The 16987-nt window shown below is 49.0% G+C and overlaps 2 protein-coding genes and 1 pseudogene across 2 annotated transcripts; 2 read left to right on the top strand and 1 right to left on the bottom strand.

Annotated features, from left to right (window-relative positions):
* The first annotated feature begins 4240 nt into the window (after window positions 1-4240).
* On the top strand, window positions 4241-5278 carry LOC147961249 (uncharacterized; annotated as a pseudogene).
* Window positions 5279-5775: 497 nt separating this feature from the next.
* LOC125523108 (BTB/POZ and MATH domain-containing protein 1-like) lies at window positions 5776-7408 on the top strand. Its single transcript, XM_048688159.2, has 2 exons — window positions 5776-5998; window positions 6083-7408. Exon 2 carries the CDS (start codon window positions 6104-6106, stop codon window positions 7190-7192), a length of 1089 nt encoding a protein of 362 aa, XP_048544116.2. The 5' UTR covers window positions 5776-5998; window positions 6083-6103; the 3' UTR covers window positions 7193-7408.
* A 5980-nt stretch (window positions 7409-13388) lies between these two features.
* LOC125523107 (F-box/LRR-repeat/kelch-repeat protein At1g09650) lies at window positions 13389-15971 on the bottom strand. Its single transcript, XM_048688157.2, is given in 5 exon segments — window positions 13389-13601; window positions 13603-14828; window positions 14912-14975; window positions 15066-15211; window positions 15637-15971. Coding segments are annotated over 2 exon segments (1263 nt in total). The 5' UTR covers window positions 14802-14828; window positions 14912-14975; window positions 15066-15211; window positions 15637-15971; the 3' UTR covers window positions 13389-13537.
* Window positions 15972-16987: the final 1016 nt, after the last annotated feature.

Raw genomic sequence — 16987 nt, 5'->3', positions numbered from 1 at the left:
CATAAACAATAAATGAACCAATAGTTATAAAGATAATATACATACCACATCCGAATCATAGACAGGACGAGGGCCGACGGGGGCGGATACCAAAACCATCGCACTATATAAGATGCAATAATAAATGTAAGAAAATGATACAAGTATCTATCTAAACATACAAGTAAGAATATTTTTCCTTTCAGAAAGAAGATAAGAACAAGAGGCTCACTACGGTGGTGTCGGTGATGAGATCGGCGCGGGTGATCGACGGCAGTGAAGACGGGGACGGGGCGTGACGGACCGCTAAATCTAGACAAATCTCGAGAAAAATGGAGCTTGGAGGTCGAGCTTCGAGAGGAGAAAGCTTAAGTAGTGTGGCTCGGGCATTCCATCGAACACCTCATGTGCATAGGAGGTGAGCTAGAGCACCACAAAGCCCTCTCCCCCTCGGCCAGAAAAAGCAGAGCACTGTGCTCTGCTCTTGCGCGAGGGGGTATATATAGGCACCTCATTGGTCCCGGTTGGTGGCATGAACCGGGACTAAAGGGGAGCCTTTGGTCCCGGTTCAAGCCACCAACCGGGACCAATGGTGGTGGGCCAGGAGCGAGGCCCATTGATCCCGGTTTGTCCCACCAACCGGGACCAAAAGGTCCAGACGAACCGGGACCAATGGCCCACGTGGCCCGGCCGGCCCCCTGGGCTCACGAACCGGGACCAATGCCCACATTGGTCCCGGTTCTAGACTGAACCGGGACTAATGGGCTGACCCGGCCTGGACCAAAGCCCTGTTTTCTACTAGTGAATAAGGACTAAGAAGCCTAACCTAGAGTATTAGCCAGACCCAAGGCACCGGAATTTCCTTCACGCCACCAACTACCGGAGCGGCAAGCAGAGGGGAGAATTATCCACGGCCTGGCCAGTCAATCTTAGAGGGGACTAGAACTTTGCCCTAGTTGCCTCTGGGTGGGGAAAGGAACTTGCGACTGAGCAGAGTAGCAGACGTACACCCGATGTACGGTAGGATTATGAAGATTTATCGATGTTATATGTTTAGGCACAATTATGATTGTCTCTCGGTTGGGTTGTGACCTGTTTGATTTGGTTATGAAGATTGATGCTTGGATGTTTTTTTCCTTTTTTGTGAGAACTCCTGGCGTATATCTCCTTTTGGTCCTACTGTGCTCTCAGAATAAACTATTCCCTCCATCTATTAATACGGCTTCACATTTTATGTCTAATTTTGACCATTAATTTTACCAATAAAATGTGAGTTATATGCCATAAAAAGTACGCCATTGGATGCACATTTGAAAAAACTTTTTGATAATATATTTTTTATGACATAGAACCCATATTTTCTTGACCAAAACTATAAGTCAAATTTTGACACAAAAAGATGAACTGACATTGTATATAAAAATGGAGGGAGTGTCATATTTTGAGAAATCCTATATATTTTAGTTTCTCGACTATATTTTAGTTTCATATAAAATGAAATAGATTGGATGCAAGAACAATAGAAAATAGAAAAGGGATTCTGGCTCCCCTTCGTGGTGTGGCCATCGTAACTCCATGGATCCAGTAGTTCTCATGTTTCATCTTTTCATGGTTTGGACTTACTCTCGGTGATCAAGTAATGGAGCAATCGTTTCGCAATCTATAGTGAAATAGGTGTGTCTCTGGTCATAGTTGTGCATAGGTCTTAGGGTCCCACTGTTTTCGGTGGAGGCCAAAATCACTGTTCTGACCTTGTCAGAAAGTGTGCGCACAAAATGACCTCATGATTTTGACACTTTTAGAAACGTCAAAGACTGAGGCGTTTCCATTGGACATAGAAACGCCATGAACCTTGGCGTTGCGGGATGGCCCATCTTTAGGCCTTGCTGGTGATGCTCGCCTATGTGGCAGGCGAAAATGCCAAATACAAGTGTGTTTCTAGCAACACCGTTGTCCATAGCATTTTAGCGGGCATAAGTGGCCGCTGGGCCGCGGTTTGGCCAGAGCCCCGCTTCTCCTCTTCCCCATCGCGACCAAGAATGGGGGGCACCCGCTCTCCTCCATCGCCCCCTTCTCAAATCCTCAACTTTGTCCATCAAAAAATTTGGATCTGACCCTCCCCTACTAGCTTGAGGTATTCTCCTTCCTTTCCTCCATTTTTTCGGTCAAATCTTCCTGTTGGGTTGCATATTTTGTATTAGGTGGAACCCTAAGACTAGATTTTCCTAATTTGTTTGAATAGATTGTTTTGATATGTTTGGTAATGAAGGAATACATATTTTTGAGATATGTAGTAGGTATTGTATAGTATTCATTTAGAGATTGTTTTTTTCTATTAGGTGGAATCTTAAGAATATATTGTCCAAATTAGTATTCCTTATGGATATGTTTGGTTGAGAGGCAATACATAGTTGTTGTGTTAATGTAGTTGGTATTGTGTAGTATTTTAGTAAGAGATAATTTCTTTTTGCATCGTGTATGGAACGCGTTTTCTCGGTCTCAATTATGCTAGTGACTTTAGATATAATTATTGAAATGTATATTGTGTACTCATGGTTCTTGTGAGAGAACTTGTAGTGTAGAATGTAAGTGGATCTAGAAAGTATCTTATAATGTTGTCAAGGTTTTAAGCATTGGTGTTAACTAGTCTATGATGTATTATGTAGGATGTTTGAGCCAGATAAATATCCTGGCCTTAGTGATTTTTACGAAGAGAGTCACCGTGCGGTGCTTGTGGAAAGAGGGGAGGTAATTATCATTATTTGTGGATTTCTTGATATTGTTTACTAGTTGAAAGAAGTAACTACTTGTTCATTTGCTTTTTTACACTAGTGCAGAACCGGGTAATAGCACCGGTTCGTAAGGCCCTTTAGTGCCGGTTCAACCGGGACTATAGGTCAGACCCCTTTAGTCTCGGTTCATTGCGTGAACCGGTACTAAAGGTGATCGTGGGGCCCCGGCCTAACGCCAGCCTGCCACCACCCCTTTAGTACCGGTTCATGGCACGAACCGGTACTAAAGGTTCAACACGAACCGGCATTAATGCATAGCCGTTCGAACCGACATTAATGGTACCATTAGTACCGGATCAAAATCAAACCGGGACTAATATGTCTCACATTAGGTCCTTTTTCTACTAGTGTTAGGTTCCTCCACTACTTCGTTTGAGGGGTCACAATCCTGGCAAAGCCCTCAAATATGACCATCGATACGAGCCATATTACAGAAGAATGGATCTTCTCCAGTCCGTGCTCAACTTCAAAGGCACACCATCATGAATGAACTCCACGGCCATTACCGCCCTTACAGATTGTTGGAGGCTGGAGACGCTCTCTTTCCACTTGCCCCTTGGCGAGATGACAATCACTTTGAAGGATATAGCGATGATCTCTGGCCATCGATCAAGGGCAAGGCTTTAACCGGGAAGGTGAAGTCTCAGGATGGCGACAACAGGTGTTGAACCTGAACTTTGGACTGATAAAACCCAGAACTGATGCGGCGGCATGGGGGAATAAACTTAATTGGCCGCTGCTAGGGTCATCAATCTAAAAAAAGAGCATCTCCACATAAAAAGACTTTTTTTTACATCACACATAAAATAAGACTTAGAGGGTGTTTGTTTTCAGGGACTTATTGATTTAGGGACTTCAAAAAATTCCTATAAGTCCCATCTAAACCAAACAGGAGGGACTTATCGAGACTTAAAGTGGGCATTTGGGACTTATGAAATAAGACTTTCAAGGAGGGACTTATAGGGACTTATAGTTGTAATATGGTCTTATAAAGACTTATAAGTCTGAGGAACCAAACAGGTAGGGACTTTTTAGGGACTTAGGCCAACTCCACCGCGCGACCCTATCCTGTTCGGCCCCGTCCGTTTGGGGTAAAAGGGACAAAGGAGGCGGCCCAGCGCGCGACGGCCCGAACCCATCTTGTCCGTTTTATGTCCGGGCCGACCCATTTCGAGCGCAAACTTGCGCCGGGTTTGGGTCGCGACGGACACCAAATGGACGCTCGCTCGTCCGTGTCGGGGCCGCGTGGCAGGCGGCCACCCACCTCCCACCCACCCACATCAATGCGCACGAGCGGGCGGCCCCACCTGTCATCCGCACGTCGAGCGGTCGCCGTCCTTCTTTAAGTGGGAAGCGTGGACGGGTCGTCATCCACACTGCCCCACGCCACCCAGCGGCCTCCTCGAACCCCGACAGCGCAGAAACCCTAACCCGACTCCTCCTCGAGTTCGCCGGCCGCCCGCCTCGCCATGGGCTTCTGGAACGGCAAGGGCAAGCACGACCGCGAGGCCGGCTCCTCCTCGGGGCGCCGCCGCGGCTCCGTGAAGAAGGAGCCCGCGTCTCCGCCGCGCTCCTCCCGTCGGGCCCCCGCGCCACCGCCGCACTCCTCCCGTCGAGCCCCCGCGCCGGCCCCCTTCACCATTGCCCCTAGGCCCTCCGGCGAGCGCGACCGGCAGTACATCTGCGCGGACGTGTGCCGGAGGTACTGGGAGACGAGGACGCCGGTCCCGTGGAGCGACGCCCACCTCCCCAACGGGTGGCACCTCTCCGCGGACCGGGTCCCCATCCCGCTAGTGCCGGCGACCGGCCGTGCACGGCGCGATGAGATGAACCGCCGCTGCCGACTCCTCCCCGACGACCTGTACTACGACCACAGGTATGCCCCCGACTCGCCGCTCTGGGACACATGGCTCCAGGACGAGCACGACGTGCGGCGCGCGTCCTACTTCGCCGGCACCGTGTCGGGGCCGCGGAGGCCACGTGCAGAGCCGCGCAGGCGTACGCGGGTGCGTGGCCTGACGCTCACGCCGTCGCCTTCCCCGTCTCCGTCGCCCCCTCCCCCTCCTCGCATGACAGCGGAGGAGGAGGCCCGTCTCCTGCAGCGTGTCATGGACGACTCCATGAACACGCACGACGAGCGGCAGTGGGACGGCCTGGAGGAGACCATGGCCCTCTCTGCCGCCGGGGACGTCGCCTTCCCGGAGCTGCAGCTGGCGGCCGTCACGGCGGCCGCCAAGGAGGAGCCGATGGAGGAGGACTCGCCTGCGTTCGAGAAGCTCCTGGGCCAGGGGTGGGGCTGGTCGTGCACTATGCCGGAGATGGCCGCCGACCTGGGCGTGAACTGGTGCCCCACTCCAGAGCGGGAGGCGTCGCCGCGGGAGGAGGTGGTGTAGGCAGCTCCGGCCGTCCAGCCCGCCCCCGTCCACCACGCACCGCCGGCCCACCTCTGGACGCCGCCGGAGTACGTCGACCTCGTCAGCGACGACGACGACACCGGCGGCCAGTGAAGACGGCGACGGCCACGGCACCAACGGGCGCGGCAGGAGCACGCGGGAGGAGTTTTTTTTATTTTCTTATTATGTTAATTATGAATCTAGGCCTTTTAAGTGGCCGTTGAAACTGGGCCGTTTTGTGGCCAACCCATATATATGTTTTATGTTTTTTTAAAATGCGTTTATTTGATTTTTTAGTTATTTAATTATTATTTTTAATCCCGCCCACCTCGGACACGATTTGGGGTGCGGCCGCGCGGTAGGCGCACGCACAACCCAATGGACACAGCCGGACACGGGCGTATCCATCGGCGCCCTAAAGGAACAGATTCGGGTCAATCCGGACGTTCGTTTAGGGTCGCGCGGTGAAGTTGGCCTTACAACTTATAAGTTGAGGCTAAATAAAGTCCTAAGACTTATGAACCAAACAGAGCCTTATTTTAACAGGGCGGACATGTCTTTTTTTTTTCAAGGTCTCCCAACGACCGTCGATACCAACCGGTCCAGTCCACTCCGGATCCTCAGACTGTTCCTCACTCGCCGCCTCCACCTTCTCTCCTCTCTCTCCGGATCCTCTCCCCACGAGTACGAGAGAAGGCGCAGGTCCGGCTCGTCGAGGGGGACAAATCTGGCCGGATCCGCCTCATCGGACGCCGGGAGGCCAGTCGATCCACCACGCCGGCGCCTGGACGCCACCTCCGTCGGCACCCGCTTAGGGTTTTCTCCAGTGGCGTGGTGAGCCGTCGTTTTGCCTCCTTGGTTCCAATGCTTTTGCTCGTCGCTTGCTGAATTGGGCAAATCCACTGTCCACCTGAGCAGATCCACTGTCCGGCCTTCGCCATGGACAATGCCCCCAAAACCGTCACCAGTTTTGTGCGCTCAGTGCAGCTGGTCAAGGTCGACGGCTTCAGCTTGACGTGGAGCATGGGCAAGGACGGTCACATCAAATCCAGATGGAGCTTCGATGGGTACGATTGGGAAATCCGTGTTTATCCTGATTGGAGCTCCGCTGTACTAGTGGAGCTTGCCTTTCTCAGCGAACCCCGCAGGGCCAGTGTGAAGCGTGCCTTTCTCAGAAAAGCTCGCAGGCCCAGTGTGAGGGTCGTTCTAGGCTGCCGGTTGGTCGATCCGACGGGGAAGCTTGAGCCATCCATGGAAGTTAATGAGCAGGGGGTGTTCCGCCGTCCCAAAGAATGCATCACTAAAGTCTTGATCAATAGAAGTTCGCTAGCATCATCAGGCTATATTAGGGGCAATTCTTTTACTGTGCAATGCACCATTGACGTTCTCAAGGAAGTGCCGGCAACGGACCCGATCAAAGAAGTGGCAGTGCCATCCTCAAACTTGCACCAACACCTCGCTGAACTCCTGCAGAGCAAGACGGGGGCAGATGTCACTTTTCTTGTGTCTGGCAAGTCTTTTACTGCTCATAAGAACATACTGGCTGCAAGATCTCCTGTTTTCATGGCCGAGTTCTTTGGAGACATGAAGGAGAAGTGTGCGGGGCATGTGGAGATCAAGGACATGCAAGCTGCGGTATTCAAGGCGCTACTTCACTTCATCTACACTGATACTGTGCCTGAATTCGATGAGACGGGCAAGGAGGTGATGGTGTTAGCTCAGCACTTGCTTGCAGCTGCTGATAGGTACAGACTGGACAGGCTCAAGGTGATCTGTGAAAGCGAGCTCTCTGGTGGCATCAGTGTTGACACGGCAGCGACATCTCTGGCTCTAGCCGAGCAGCATAATTGTCCACAGCTCAAGGCGAAGTGCGTCCAGTTCATCATTAGGAATCGTGAGGTTCTTGATGCTGTGCTGGCGACGGAGGGGTACAAGTATCTGGCGGCAAGCTACCCTGCGGTGTTGTCTGACCTTCTCAAGTCAAGTCTAAGTGTGGGAGAAAGCACAAGCACTGATGCATATAGTTAGGTGCTGCTAGTGGTCCAAAATTCAGTGATGTGTAGTTTCTGTTTGTGCGTGCCATGTATGTGGTATGCTTATCTAGTTAAGCTATGTCATGTCTTAACAATGAACCAAAGCTCGGGTAGGCTAGTCTCTGGTTGTGTCATCAGTTATCCATGGACGTATTTTAGTAACTTGTGTTCCCCTTACTTGTTTATAAGCAATTTGCTGCTTTCAGTGTGATGTAATTTAGTCTAAATGGTCCATTATTTGGTATCTATCTCCTCGTATGCTTATAACTGCCACCAGGCGTGCAGGCTGGAGGGCTTTAGCAAGAACCTTCTGTTCAGTGATGTTGAAGAGTGAAGGATGGCTCGGAGTGCGCAGGTATAGTTTTCTCACCTTCAGCCACGTAATCCTGGCGTGTCTTTCAGCCTCCACACCGGGAGTTCTCATGGACCCCTTGTTATCCTGGCGTGACATTTGAAATTTTTTCCACTTTATAGTGTTAGTCGCAAAGGAAGATGATTTATGTGTTAGTTTAAGCCAATAGTCAACACCTACGCGCGTTTGGGGTCTGCATTGTATATTTTCTACAGTATCCTGATTTGTTGATTTGGATTTGGATATATTTGTGGACATGTAAGAGAGTTAGTAGTTGCTTGTATATATTCTAGAACCGAAAAAGAGTTAATCGCTACCTTGTGTGGAGATTGAAGGTACCTGCAATAATGGTGATTTCTTTTGTTTACTTTTCAGCATCATTACTTTTGATTTCAGAAGGATTTGAGGAGATATTAGTTTTACTCAACACATAAACTTCGAGAAATTGGATCATATGTCTTCAACGCAGCCACGGGGTTACCTTATATATGACTATAACTTCCAATCAAAGATTGGACAATATCCATGGAATTAGTATAAGGAGTCGTGGTTTTCTCTAGCGTATGCCTACATTTAGCAGCATCCACCACTAGTTTTAGACTCTAAATTGTAATTTTTGAGTGGAAGACTGTAAATTGTTTACAGGGAATGTTGAGCACTGCTAATTGCTACTCTAACAAACAAAAATTATTCACTCTGAAAAAATATTATTACTAGACAGAACTTTACTCTGTTAGCCTATGGAATCCTTACTTTGTTTTAAGGCAAGTTGCTCAAGAAAACAATAACAAATAAAAGAACGTTTCTATACTTTGAAAGTTTTTACTTCCTCTGTAAACTAATATAAGAGCGTTTAGATCACTATTTTAGTATTCTAAACGCTCTTATATTAATTTACAGAGGGAGTACCATTTTACCCAAGTTTTCTTCCTTGTATATAATATGCAGGACGTACAACCCATCATTCTAATACACAGTGCATCACCATAATATGTTTGACATGTGTTTCTTGCATGACAGACGCAGCAGCAAATCCCAACAAGTTCTTACATCCCAACAAGAGCATGAAACAAAAGTGGACAAGATGTATATCGATATAGTATCTTCTAGGGATCAAGGGTACAACCTTACAAATGAATTGTTCAATGACAACGGGTACTAGAAAAGGTTTTCTGCTGCAAACGACTGGTCAGTAAAACGACCAGCAGCAAAGCACTTCACTGAACTGACAGAGCTCGGTATTCGGCACATTAAACATGGGCCAAAATGTTTTACCCTTTTCACTGAATAGCAGGAGAAGAACAAAAGCATGCATGTCCTAGCTAGTTAGTTTTGGCTATGGTGACACTTAAGCATCAAAAGGCCTACAGCAAAGATATATATCTCAGACGTCAGCTGCACCAGAGATTGAATCCTAATGAAGCGTGTATTTTGTCCAGCATCCTGATTCATTGATTTGGATATATCTGTCGACATGTAACAGAGTTAGTAGTTGCTTGTATTCTAGAACAGAAAAGGAGTTAATTGTTTACTTCGTGTGGAGATTGAAGAGACCTTGCAATTGCCGATGGTGAATTGTTTTTTCTTTTACTTTTGAGCATTTGTATTTACTTTTAATTCGGATGGATTTAAGGAGATATCAGTTTTACTGAGCTCCTAAGCTTCAACGCCGCGATGGAGTTACCTTACAATGACTACGACTTTCAATCTACGATTGGACATTATCCATGGAGAAGTATTAAGGAGACACTACTGGAGCTGATCTGCTGATGGTATCCACAAATACGTTTTCTCTGGAGCAACGCCACCGCACATGTATGGTGTCTGAGCAAATTTCAACATGTTAACATTAAGATGCCTCATACTTGACAGATTTGAATCGTGAATGTGATTGCCTGGGGACAATGTTGCTTGGACTCGAGATGCGCAGGAAGGCTAAGAAAGCATCATCACATTGACAAAAGGATATGTCTGGAGTTTTTGAGCTGTAGTGTTTACAGTGGTCCTGTGCGTAGAGACTTTGATCCTAACAGATAAAAGTAAAGTTTAAATAGCACGCTATAGTGTATACCCTCGGTCTCTGGATCACCATGATGCACACAGCCATCTTTATTAATTATCCATCAGAGTCTCATAAAATTAATACAAGGATCAACCAGAAGCCCCCTTCTAGACGAACAAAGTCACTACACCTACACCAATACAGGTGTGCCTTGTCCGCATAACAGACACAATCTAACCCAGAGGTCTTAATACCATCTGGTCTAGGTGTCCTATAACATGCACCGCCTGCGCATGCTGAAGGATCCGCCACCGCCATCTTCCACCATCCCGTCTTAAGGAGGAACCACTGCATAGATCTTGCCAGTCTCATCTGCCGACGACGTCACCACGACACCAGACAACTCCACCAGCCTGCGCACGTCGCTCAAACCGCGTCCAACTCTGAGACTCCACTGCTCCACGCTGCCGAGACCCACCGTCTTCAATGCGGTTGATGTAACACCGCTCCACCTGTTAGCCTCTCTAGTGAATCACTGCTCCAAGACGATGCCCCCAGGAGGGAGAACGGCATCAAAGTCTCCGTCATCATCCGATCCGGGAGTCCCAGACCTAGGGTTTCCCCTGTAACAGCTACCACCTAGAGGAAGAGGGGCACGCAATCTGCAACTGCCGACGCACCCAAGCGGTGCCCACTGCCACATAGCTCTCATGACGATGCATTCAAGAAAGGCACGACGCCAAGAACGCCATCACCGCCTTAGGGTTTTCACCCGAGAGACCGTGAGGTGGGAAGAGGTAGGGCGGATCCGAACGGCGTCTCCAAGAATAAAAACGACACCCTCAAGTGTCGTCGCCATCGCGACCGACATAAAGAGACCTAGGAATTATCCCAATCTGAATCCCTCCCTCCCGCTCCGTCTCAACCCGGTAACCGGCTACCAGTGCGGCCATGTTCGGTAAGACGGAGTGCACGCAACATGGGTTGGAGGAAAAAGCAGTTCGGCGCCATTGGCCACCGGGGCAGCAAGCCACGGCACCAACCTGCCGGTGAATCTCCGGCCATCCGGTCCGATCCTCGGCAGCCCTCTCGCCCCGCCGTGCCACCGACAGGGAGGCCATCCCAGGGGCCGCTGCCCCTAATCCAGGGCCCTCCACACCAAATTGGGAAGGGCTGTGCTAGCCATGCCGCCAAGGCCACCACTAGGACGCCAGCCGGCCGCCATGCCAGCGTTGTCCATCTGGGCGCCATGGTCCAGATCGGCGCCGCCACGATCCAGATCGGGATCACACCCTCGAGATGAGGTGTCCCGCGCCACCCATAGACCCAAGAGGGGAGGCAGTACCTCCGCCGCCGCCGCCGGACACATGGGTTTTGCCCGGCGTCGACCACTGGCGGTGAAGGAGGGGAGAGGGGAAGGCGGGGAGGACTGGCGGCTAGGGCTAGGGCCCCTCGGTCGCCCGCGCAGGAGGCGACGGAGGGGAGTAGGGGAGGAGAGGGACGACCGCGATCTATTGGCCGCGGCGGCTCGCGAGGGGAGGAGGAGGTCGCGAGCGGAGAAGGTCCGGAGGGGAGAGGGAGTAGGACCTATAGCGTTAGAGGTATCTGCCGCCAAGAGTGATAGCCCACTATTAAAAAATATGCATAGGAGAGAACAAAACAACAAAGATGAAGATGACATAACAGGTCACAAGCCTTAAAGAAGACCCCCAGTGCTTTAGTTATTATATGTATCCAAATATCATTCTCTATTAAGTAGACATTTCAACAATCTGCAAAAACACAAGGTATATCTGTAAACACTACAGAGAGGGAAATTGACCCGGTTAAAAAGCAACTGAAGATATGAAATCTAATTTCAATCCTCAAGAAATATAATTTATTTGGACAACTAAAGTTAGGGCTCCTCTTAAATATACATCATATATCCTGCCTACCATACACTCTGAAACAATAAATTTGGAACCTGTATCATAGACCTGCCATGTCATTCTATGGTGAAGACAACATCGCCATCCCTAAACCCTAAGCAAACGGATCCGACTTCACCATAGGCGATCGTTGACTCAATCCACACTTTAGAGGCCATGTGGAGTTATATGAAGATCTGCGCCAGAACTCAGCCACCTGCGACTAGACAGCACAACTACAACTCCAAAAAAGAGCTATAAAGGACAAATAGGCATGGTTAGCATCACGGAAGACACTGAACGGACCACATGCAGCCGGTCATTGTATGCAAAAGGGACACAACCGCATCTTCGACTTCACAGAAACAAACAAACTGAGGCAATCCCGTGGACACGCTGGAGAAGAGTCAACTACCGCAACCATTGTCGCGTCGCCGACATCGCTTCCGTCATCATCGTTGCCACAGAAGCCAGGATGCCACAACAACCGTCATCCACCGGTCCCGGTCGCCGATGTCAAGCTCCCAAGATGAAGGCCCCAAGAGGGAATATGACACCAAGGCGCCACCATTGTCCGATCACACAAGATCAAGGGTTTCCTAGAGAGGCCATGATGTCCAGATCCATGCGGGAGGGGTGTGGGAGCAAGCAGCGATGCCTCCAAGAAGGTCAATGATGGCCACATCCACCGCCATTGTTGGTCATGGCACAAAGCCGGGACAGGGTCTTCACCCAAACTCCCACACCACCCCCAGCCGCACATCATCCTACATCGGTGCCGGCAAGCCCACCAACCACCACCACCATCGAAGCTGCCGACCAACGAAGAAACCCCGAGATCCGTCGGAGCCAACTGCAACTCGCAGAGACCACCGGCGGCTAGCCTCTAGCCCAAGGTGCCAGATCCACCAACAGACATCCGGACGCAATGCGAGCCACTGTGCCCTGCCGAGCACCATGACCACCGACGAAGAAGCCCTGAGATCAGGGTTTCAAGGAGGCTCATTCAATCAACTCCTACCTTCAGTTTTGGGTTTCAAGGAGGCTCATTCATCAAGTCTGGTTCATACAATTTTCTCTGTCCAATCCACTGAATTATGTTGTATATACACAAAGGTGCGCTCTGGACTGGAGCATCCTCAAAACATTCATTCCAGCCGGCTGCTGGTCACTAAACTATTCCACCTAAATCCTTTTCAACAATCTCTCTAGAGTTTCCAACTTCAAACAACACATGCACCAAAAAGAGAAACTAGCATAAGATAGAGGGGGGGGGGGGGGGGGGGGGGGGGGGGAAGCACCCCCTCCGATCCATATTGATTGTCGCTGATTTAGTATCAAGATTTCCTTTTCTTTTGCAGGGGGATTTAGTATCAAGCTAATGCGAAAAGATAAACCCGGCCTCTGCAACAAGCCAATGACAAAGCATCGAGAATCCACACAGCCATACCAACACAATGCTTCAAAAGAAAGAAAAGCCAAGCAGAGCAACACCCAGCTCCAGATCAGCACATCTTCAAGTCGATCGTTACTACCCAAAAAAACATGTCAAATCCCGGCACACGAAAAAAGCAGCAAGCAAATTAAACTCCAGCCAATACTCCTGACACATGACCAACGTGCATAGAGGTTCTTTCTTCCATCATAGCTTGCAGCACTAGACACACACAGCTATATATGCAAGCATGGCCCCGGTGAAGACACGTTGACATAAGCAGCAGGATCAACCGAGTGCTATAGCCTATAAGCAACAAGTAATACCTAAGAGTTTACATTCTGAACAACAAAGATCAAACTACCAGCCTTGCAAGGAGAGACCCAGGCCAAACAATATCATTTCCACAACTAAAAATGCAGTAACTAACATATAAGGAAATGCTAGAGTGCGGCCCTGTCAGCCAAAAGCATTTACTCAAACAATACGAGCAAGACCGAAGATCTCATCATATTTTTTTTGGACAATCACCGAAGATCTCATCATAACAGTGCCATTGTTGCTTCTTAGCAATAATAACTGAAAAGAAAAACAAGGTCTGAGCCCATTGGCAAAGCAAACCAGGAAGGAGTCTTGAACATTCAGAGACGCCCTGTGGAGAATGGAGGTTCCTCATCTTCTGGCATCTCATGGGAAGGATGGAATTGGAATAATGCTCTCTTGGAAGCGGTGGGAAGTAAGTGACATACAGTATTGACTCTTTCCAATGTTCACCAAACCTAAGACCATGCCATCAGTGTTGCAGCGCAACACGTGTTTATCATTAAACATGATCAGCAGCTCATGCTCGTTAAGCACAGCCATATCATTGAACCATTGCACTGTTGAACGAAGCGGTGCTTTCTTTTTCCCTTTGCAAGAAGTCAAATAAAGTTGCCGTGATGCCTCAACCGTTGACAGGTCAATCCGGTATTTGAAAGCCCAGATTTCAGCCTTGTAATCCTGCATCACCCAAATATCCAAAGCGGTGAAACTCAAACAACCTCCTGCATCACCCTTGATTGAGCTGCCCCAGAAACCAAGCGTCCCATTCATGTCGAACAACTTCCTATTAGGGTATGCCTGGTCAGGACTGCGCATCCACTGGAATGACTCTGCTTTTGTGTCGAACACAACAATGTCTCTGCTGCCTCCAGTAATGTCGGCGACACCACAAACAGAAAAAGGACACCAGTGCAGGCTGCCACCAAGGTGGACTGGTGGTGGACAATAGTTCGAATAGCACAGTGCCCCCAGTAACTTATGTTCTGCGGAAGGTGACAAGACTGTTGGCATTCTGATTCTAATGTGCCTCGGCACACCTGATCCCACTGTGAGAATGTATAAGCTGTATTTAACCACCGAGAGAGGGCGGAATGTGGTCCAGAGCAACCTGTATTCTCCAGTTAGCTGGTGCCGGTAGAAACCGATTATGTTGCTGCACTCATTTTCCCCAGCTTGAGGGTATGGTAGGAGAGCACGCTTGTGCAAGACCGGGTTGTAGATGTAGAATTTGTTTTGCTCTAGGAGGATGAGGAAGCCATCACAGGTGACTGAGAGCGTAGGCTTTAAATGGTAGTGTCTGAGACCCGGGATGAAGGGCCAGAGCTGTTGATTGGAGGTGTCGGCACCAGCACCTCGGAAGAGGACGAAACTGGCAGGCCGCCCAAGCCCGTCGATGATGGGGAGCAATGGCTGGCGCCGGTGGTGTTCAAGCATAAATTCAGGTATGGAGGTGATACTGCGCCACAACGTACTGACAGCGCGGCAGCGGCCGACGTCCTTTGGCGGCAATCCCTTGAGTATCTTGTCAATGATTTCCTCAGGCAGGTCCTCGAGCAGGGTCGCTTCTCTCCTGTCCGGCATGGTGCTCCGTTGTCTGAGTCCGGTCAACTAAACAAAGCAGCAAGCTGTCCATATTGAATTGCTTCGGCGACCAGCATAAATGAAGTAAAGCAAGTAAGAAAAGCACATACATGTTGTCCTTGGAAGGCGAACGCACAGAGCAGCAGGTTCCAGCAACAACGGTGAGAAATGCGGCTGTAGACAGTAGACACAAATACAAGCAAGACTTGAGCGCCAAGGTCAGATTTTTGCAGACATGGCCAGTTTGGGCGGCGAGCTGCTCACCTGCGTTTGGGAAGAAGGCGCCCCGGCGTGCTCCCGTGGAATTAAGAAGGGGAGCGGTGGAGATGTGTGTCGGCGTTAAGCGGAACAGCAACTCGGTTGAGTGCCAAGGGGGAGTAAGGTTGATCCTGAACCCAGGACACTCCAGACTGCAACTTTTGACAACAACAAATCATTACAGAGCAAATTATACAGGAACAGAATATGGAAGCAGAAACTGAATCATTACACAGCAGGTTATGCAAGAAGAGAATATAGAAGCAGATTATATGGAAGCAAGAACTGATTCATTGCAGCGAAGACTGTATATACAAGAAGAGAATATTGAAGCAACAAGAGCAGATTATACAAGAACAAACAATACAGGGAAAAACAGAACAAACCATGGTTCATTTGAGAACACACACACACAAATCACACCATGGTTCGATTCCGTAGCAACATCTATCTGTTAGGCCATTTCACAGCAGTACTCTCGCCCACAAAATGCTAAAACATCCGTTGGGTCAATGAATCGAACAGGTGGCGTGCGCCTGAGTTCGAGGAGACGATGGGGATGCCGAGCGGCGTCTACCTGCGATGCTCGGGGAGAGGTGGCCGAGTGCCGCAGCTCAGGGAGGATGGCAGGAGCAGCCGAGGGCGCCGGAACTCGGGCGGCGGTCGGCGGTAAGGGCGCGCGCAGTCGGGACAAAGCTGCTGTTGACTACGTAAGCTGTGCGGAGAAGACGACGGAGGCAGCACGCCAGCCCTATACGGCGGCCCGCGCCATATCGCGCACGGGGCGGAGACTAAGCGGCCAGGCGAGGTCCCTGGAGCGGCGGTTAGGTGCCGCCCGCCGGAGTCGAGGGTGGCGGAGGCGAGGACTGCCAGCCACGGGAACGGCAAAGCCCAGCAGAGCTCCTGTTCGCGCTGGGCAACGAGAAATCGCGCACCCTGAGGCCTGAGCTGCGGCTAGGCCGGCCCATCTGTTCTTGGGCCCATTTTCTTAGCCGACTTTCTTTCTTAGAAAAAAACGACTCTTGGCTTCTCAAAAAATAAAAACCGACTTTTGTCATACAAAATTTTCATGAAATTTTAAAAGTATTAGAAGCATTGAAATGTTACAATTTAAATCAGTCGTAAAATTTTAAAATATTTAATTTTAAAAAATGGTCAGGAACTTTAGAATTTAAAAATGTTCACAAATTTTAAAACGTTCCTAAATTTAAAAAATGTTGAATAATATAAAAAATGAACAGGAAATAAGAAAGACCTGAAAGAAAATCAGTAAAACATGCAGTGAAACGCTTAGAAAAAAACCACGGACTAAAAAACTTCTAGAACCTTCGCAAAACCGGTGGAAAAAGAGAAAGAACAAAAATCGCCCTGCTGCGACCTCCAATTATTCTTCAACCAGAACCATGGTCCTTCAACAGAATTATTTTTCCAGTTAGACTCTCATCAGTCCTTATAAATGCGTAAGTTCTTTATGGTGAGTCTTGCTTGGTGCAGCACCAGGAACAAGTGAGAGGGTTGCTACAGACTCAAAATTCAGTTAATAAGGTTATCAACATCCGATGGGCAAATGTCACATAAGTTAAATTCCGTTAACAGATTCTACCCATTGAGTCCTTGAAACACACACTTGTGAGCGATGCACCATGACCATGTATAAATTCATTATTAATCATGCAAGTCACCATTAGGGTCATAACTTAATCCATGACCTAGTTCCTTCCAAGGTTGTAACCTCATTCATGACCTAATTCCTCCCAATTATCAATATATCCGGATAGTCTATTTTGGTATAAATACAAAGTGACCTAAAATGTCTTATATTTGTTTCCTTCCAATTATCAATGTACCGGGTAGTCTTTTCAGTATAAATACAAAGTGACCTAAAACGTCTTACATTTGTTTACGGACAAAATATATTCTTAAGTGCA

The sequence above is a fragment of the Triticum urartu genome, chromosome 7A, assembly GCF_056163025.1.
Source record: "Triticum urartu cultivar PI428250 chromosome 7A, HENAU_Tu73, whole genome shotgun sequence".
Lineage (NCBI taxonomy): Eukaryota > Viridiplantae > Streptophyta > Magnoliopsida > Poales > Poaceae > Triticum > Triticum urartu.
This window is presented reverse-complemented; position numbering and strand designations above follow the sequence as displayed.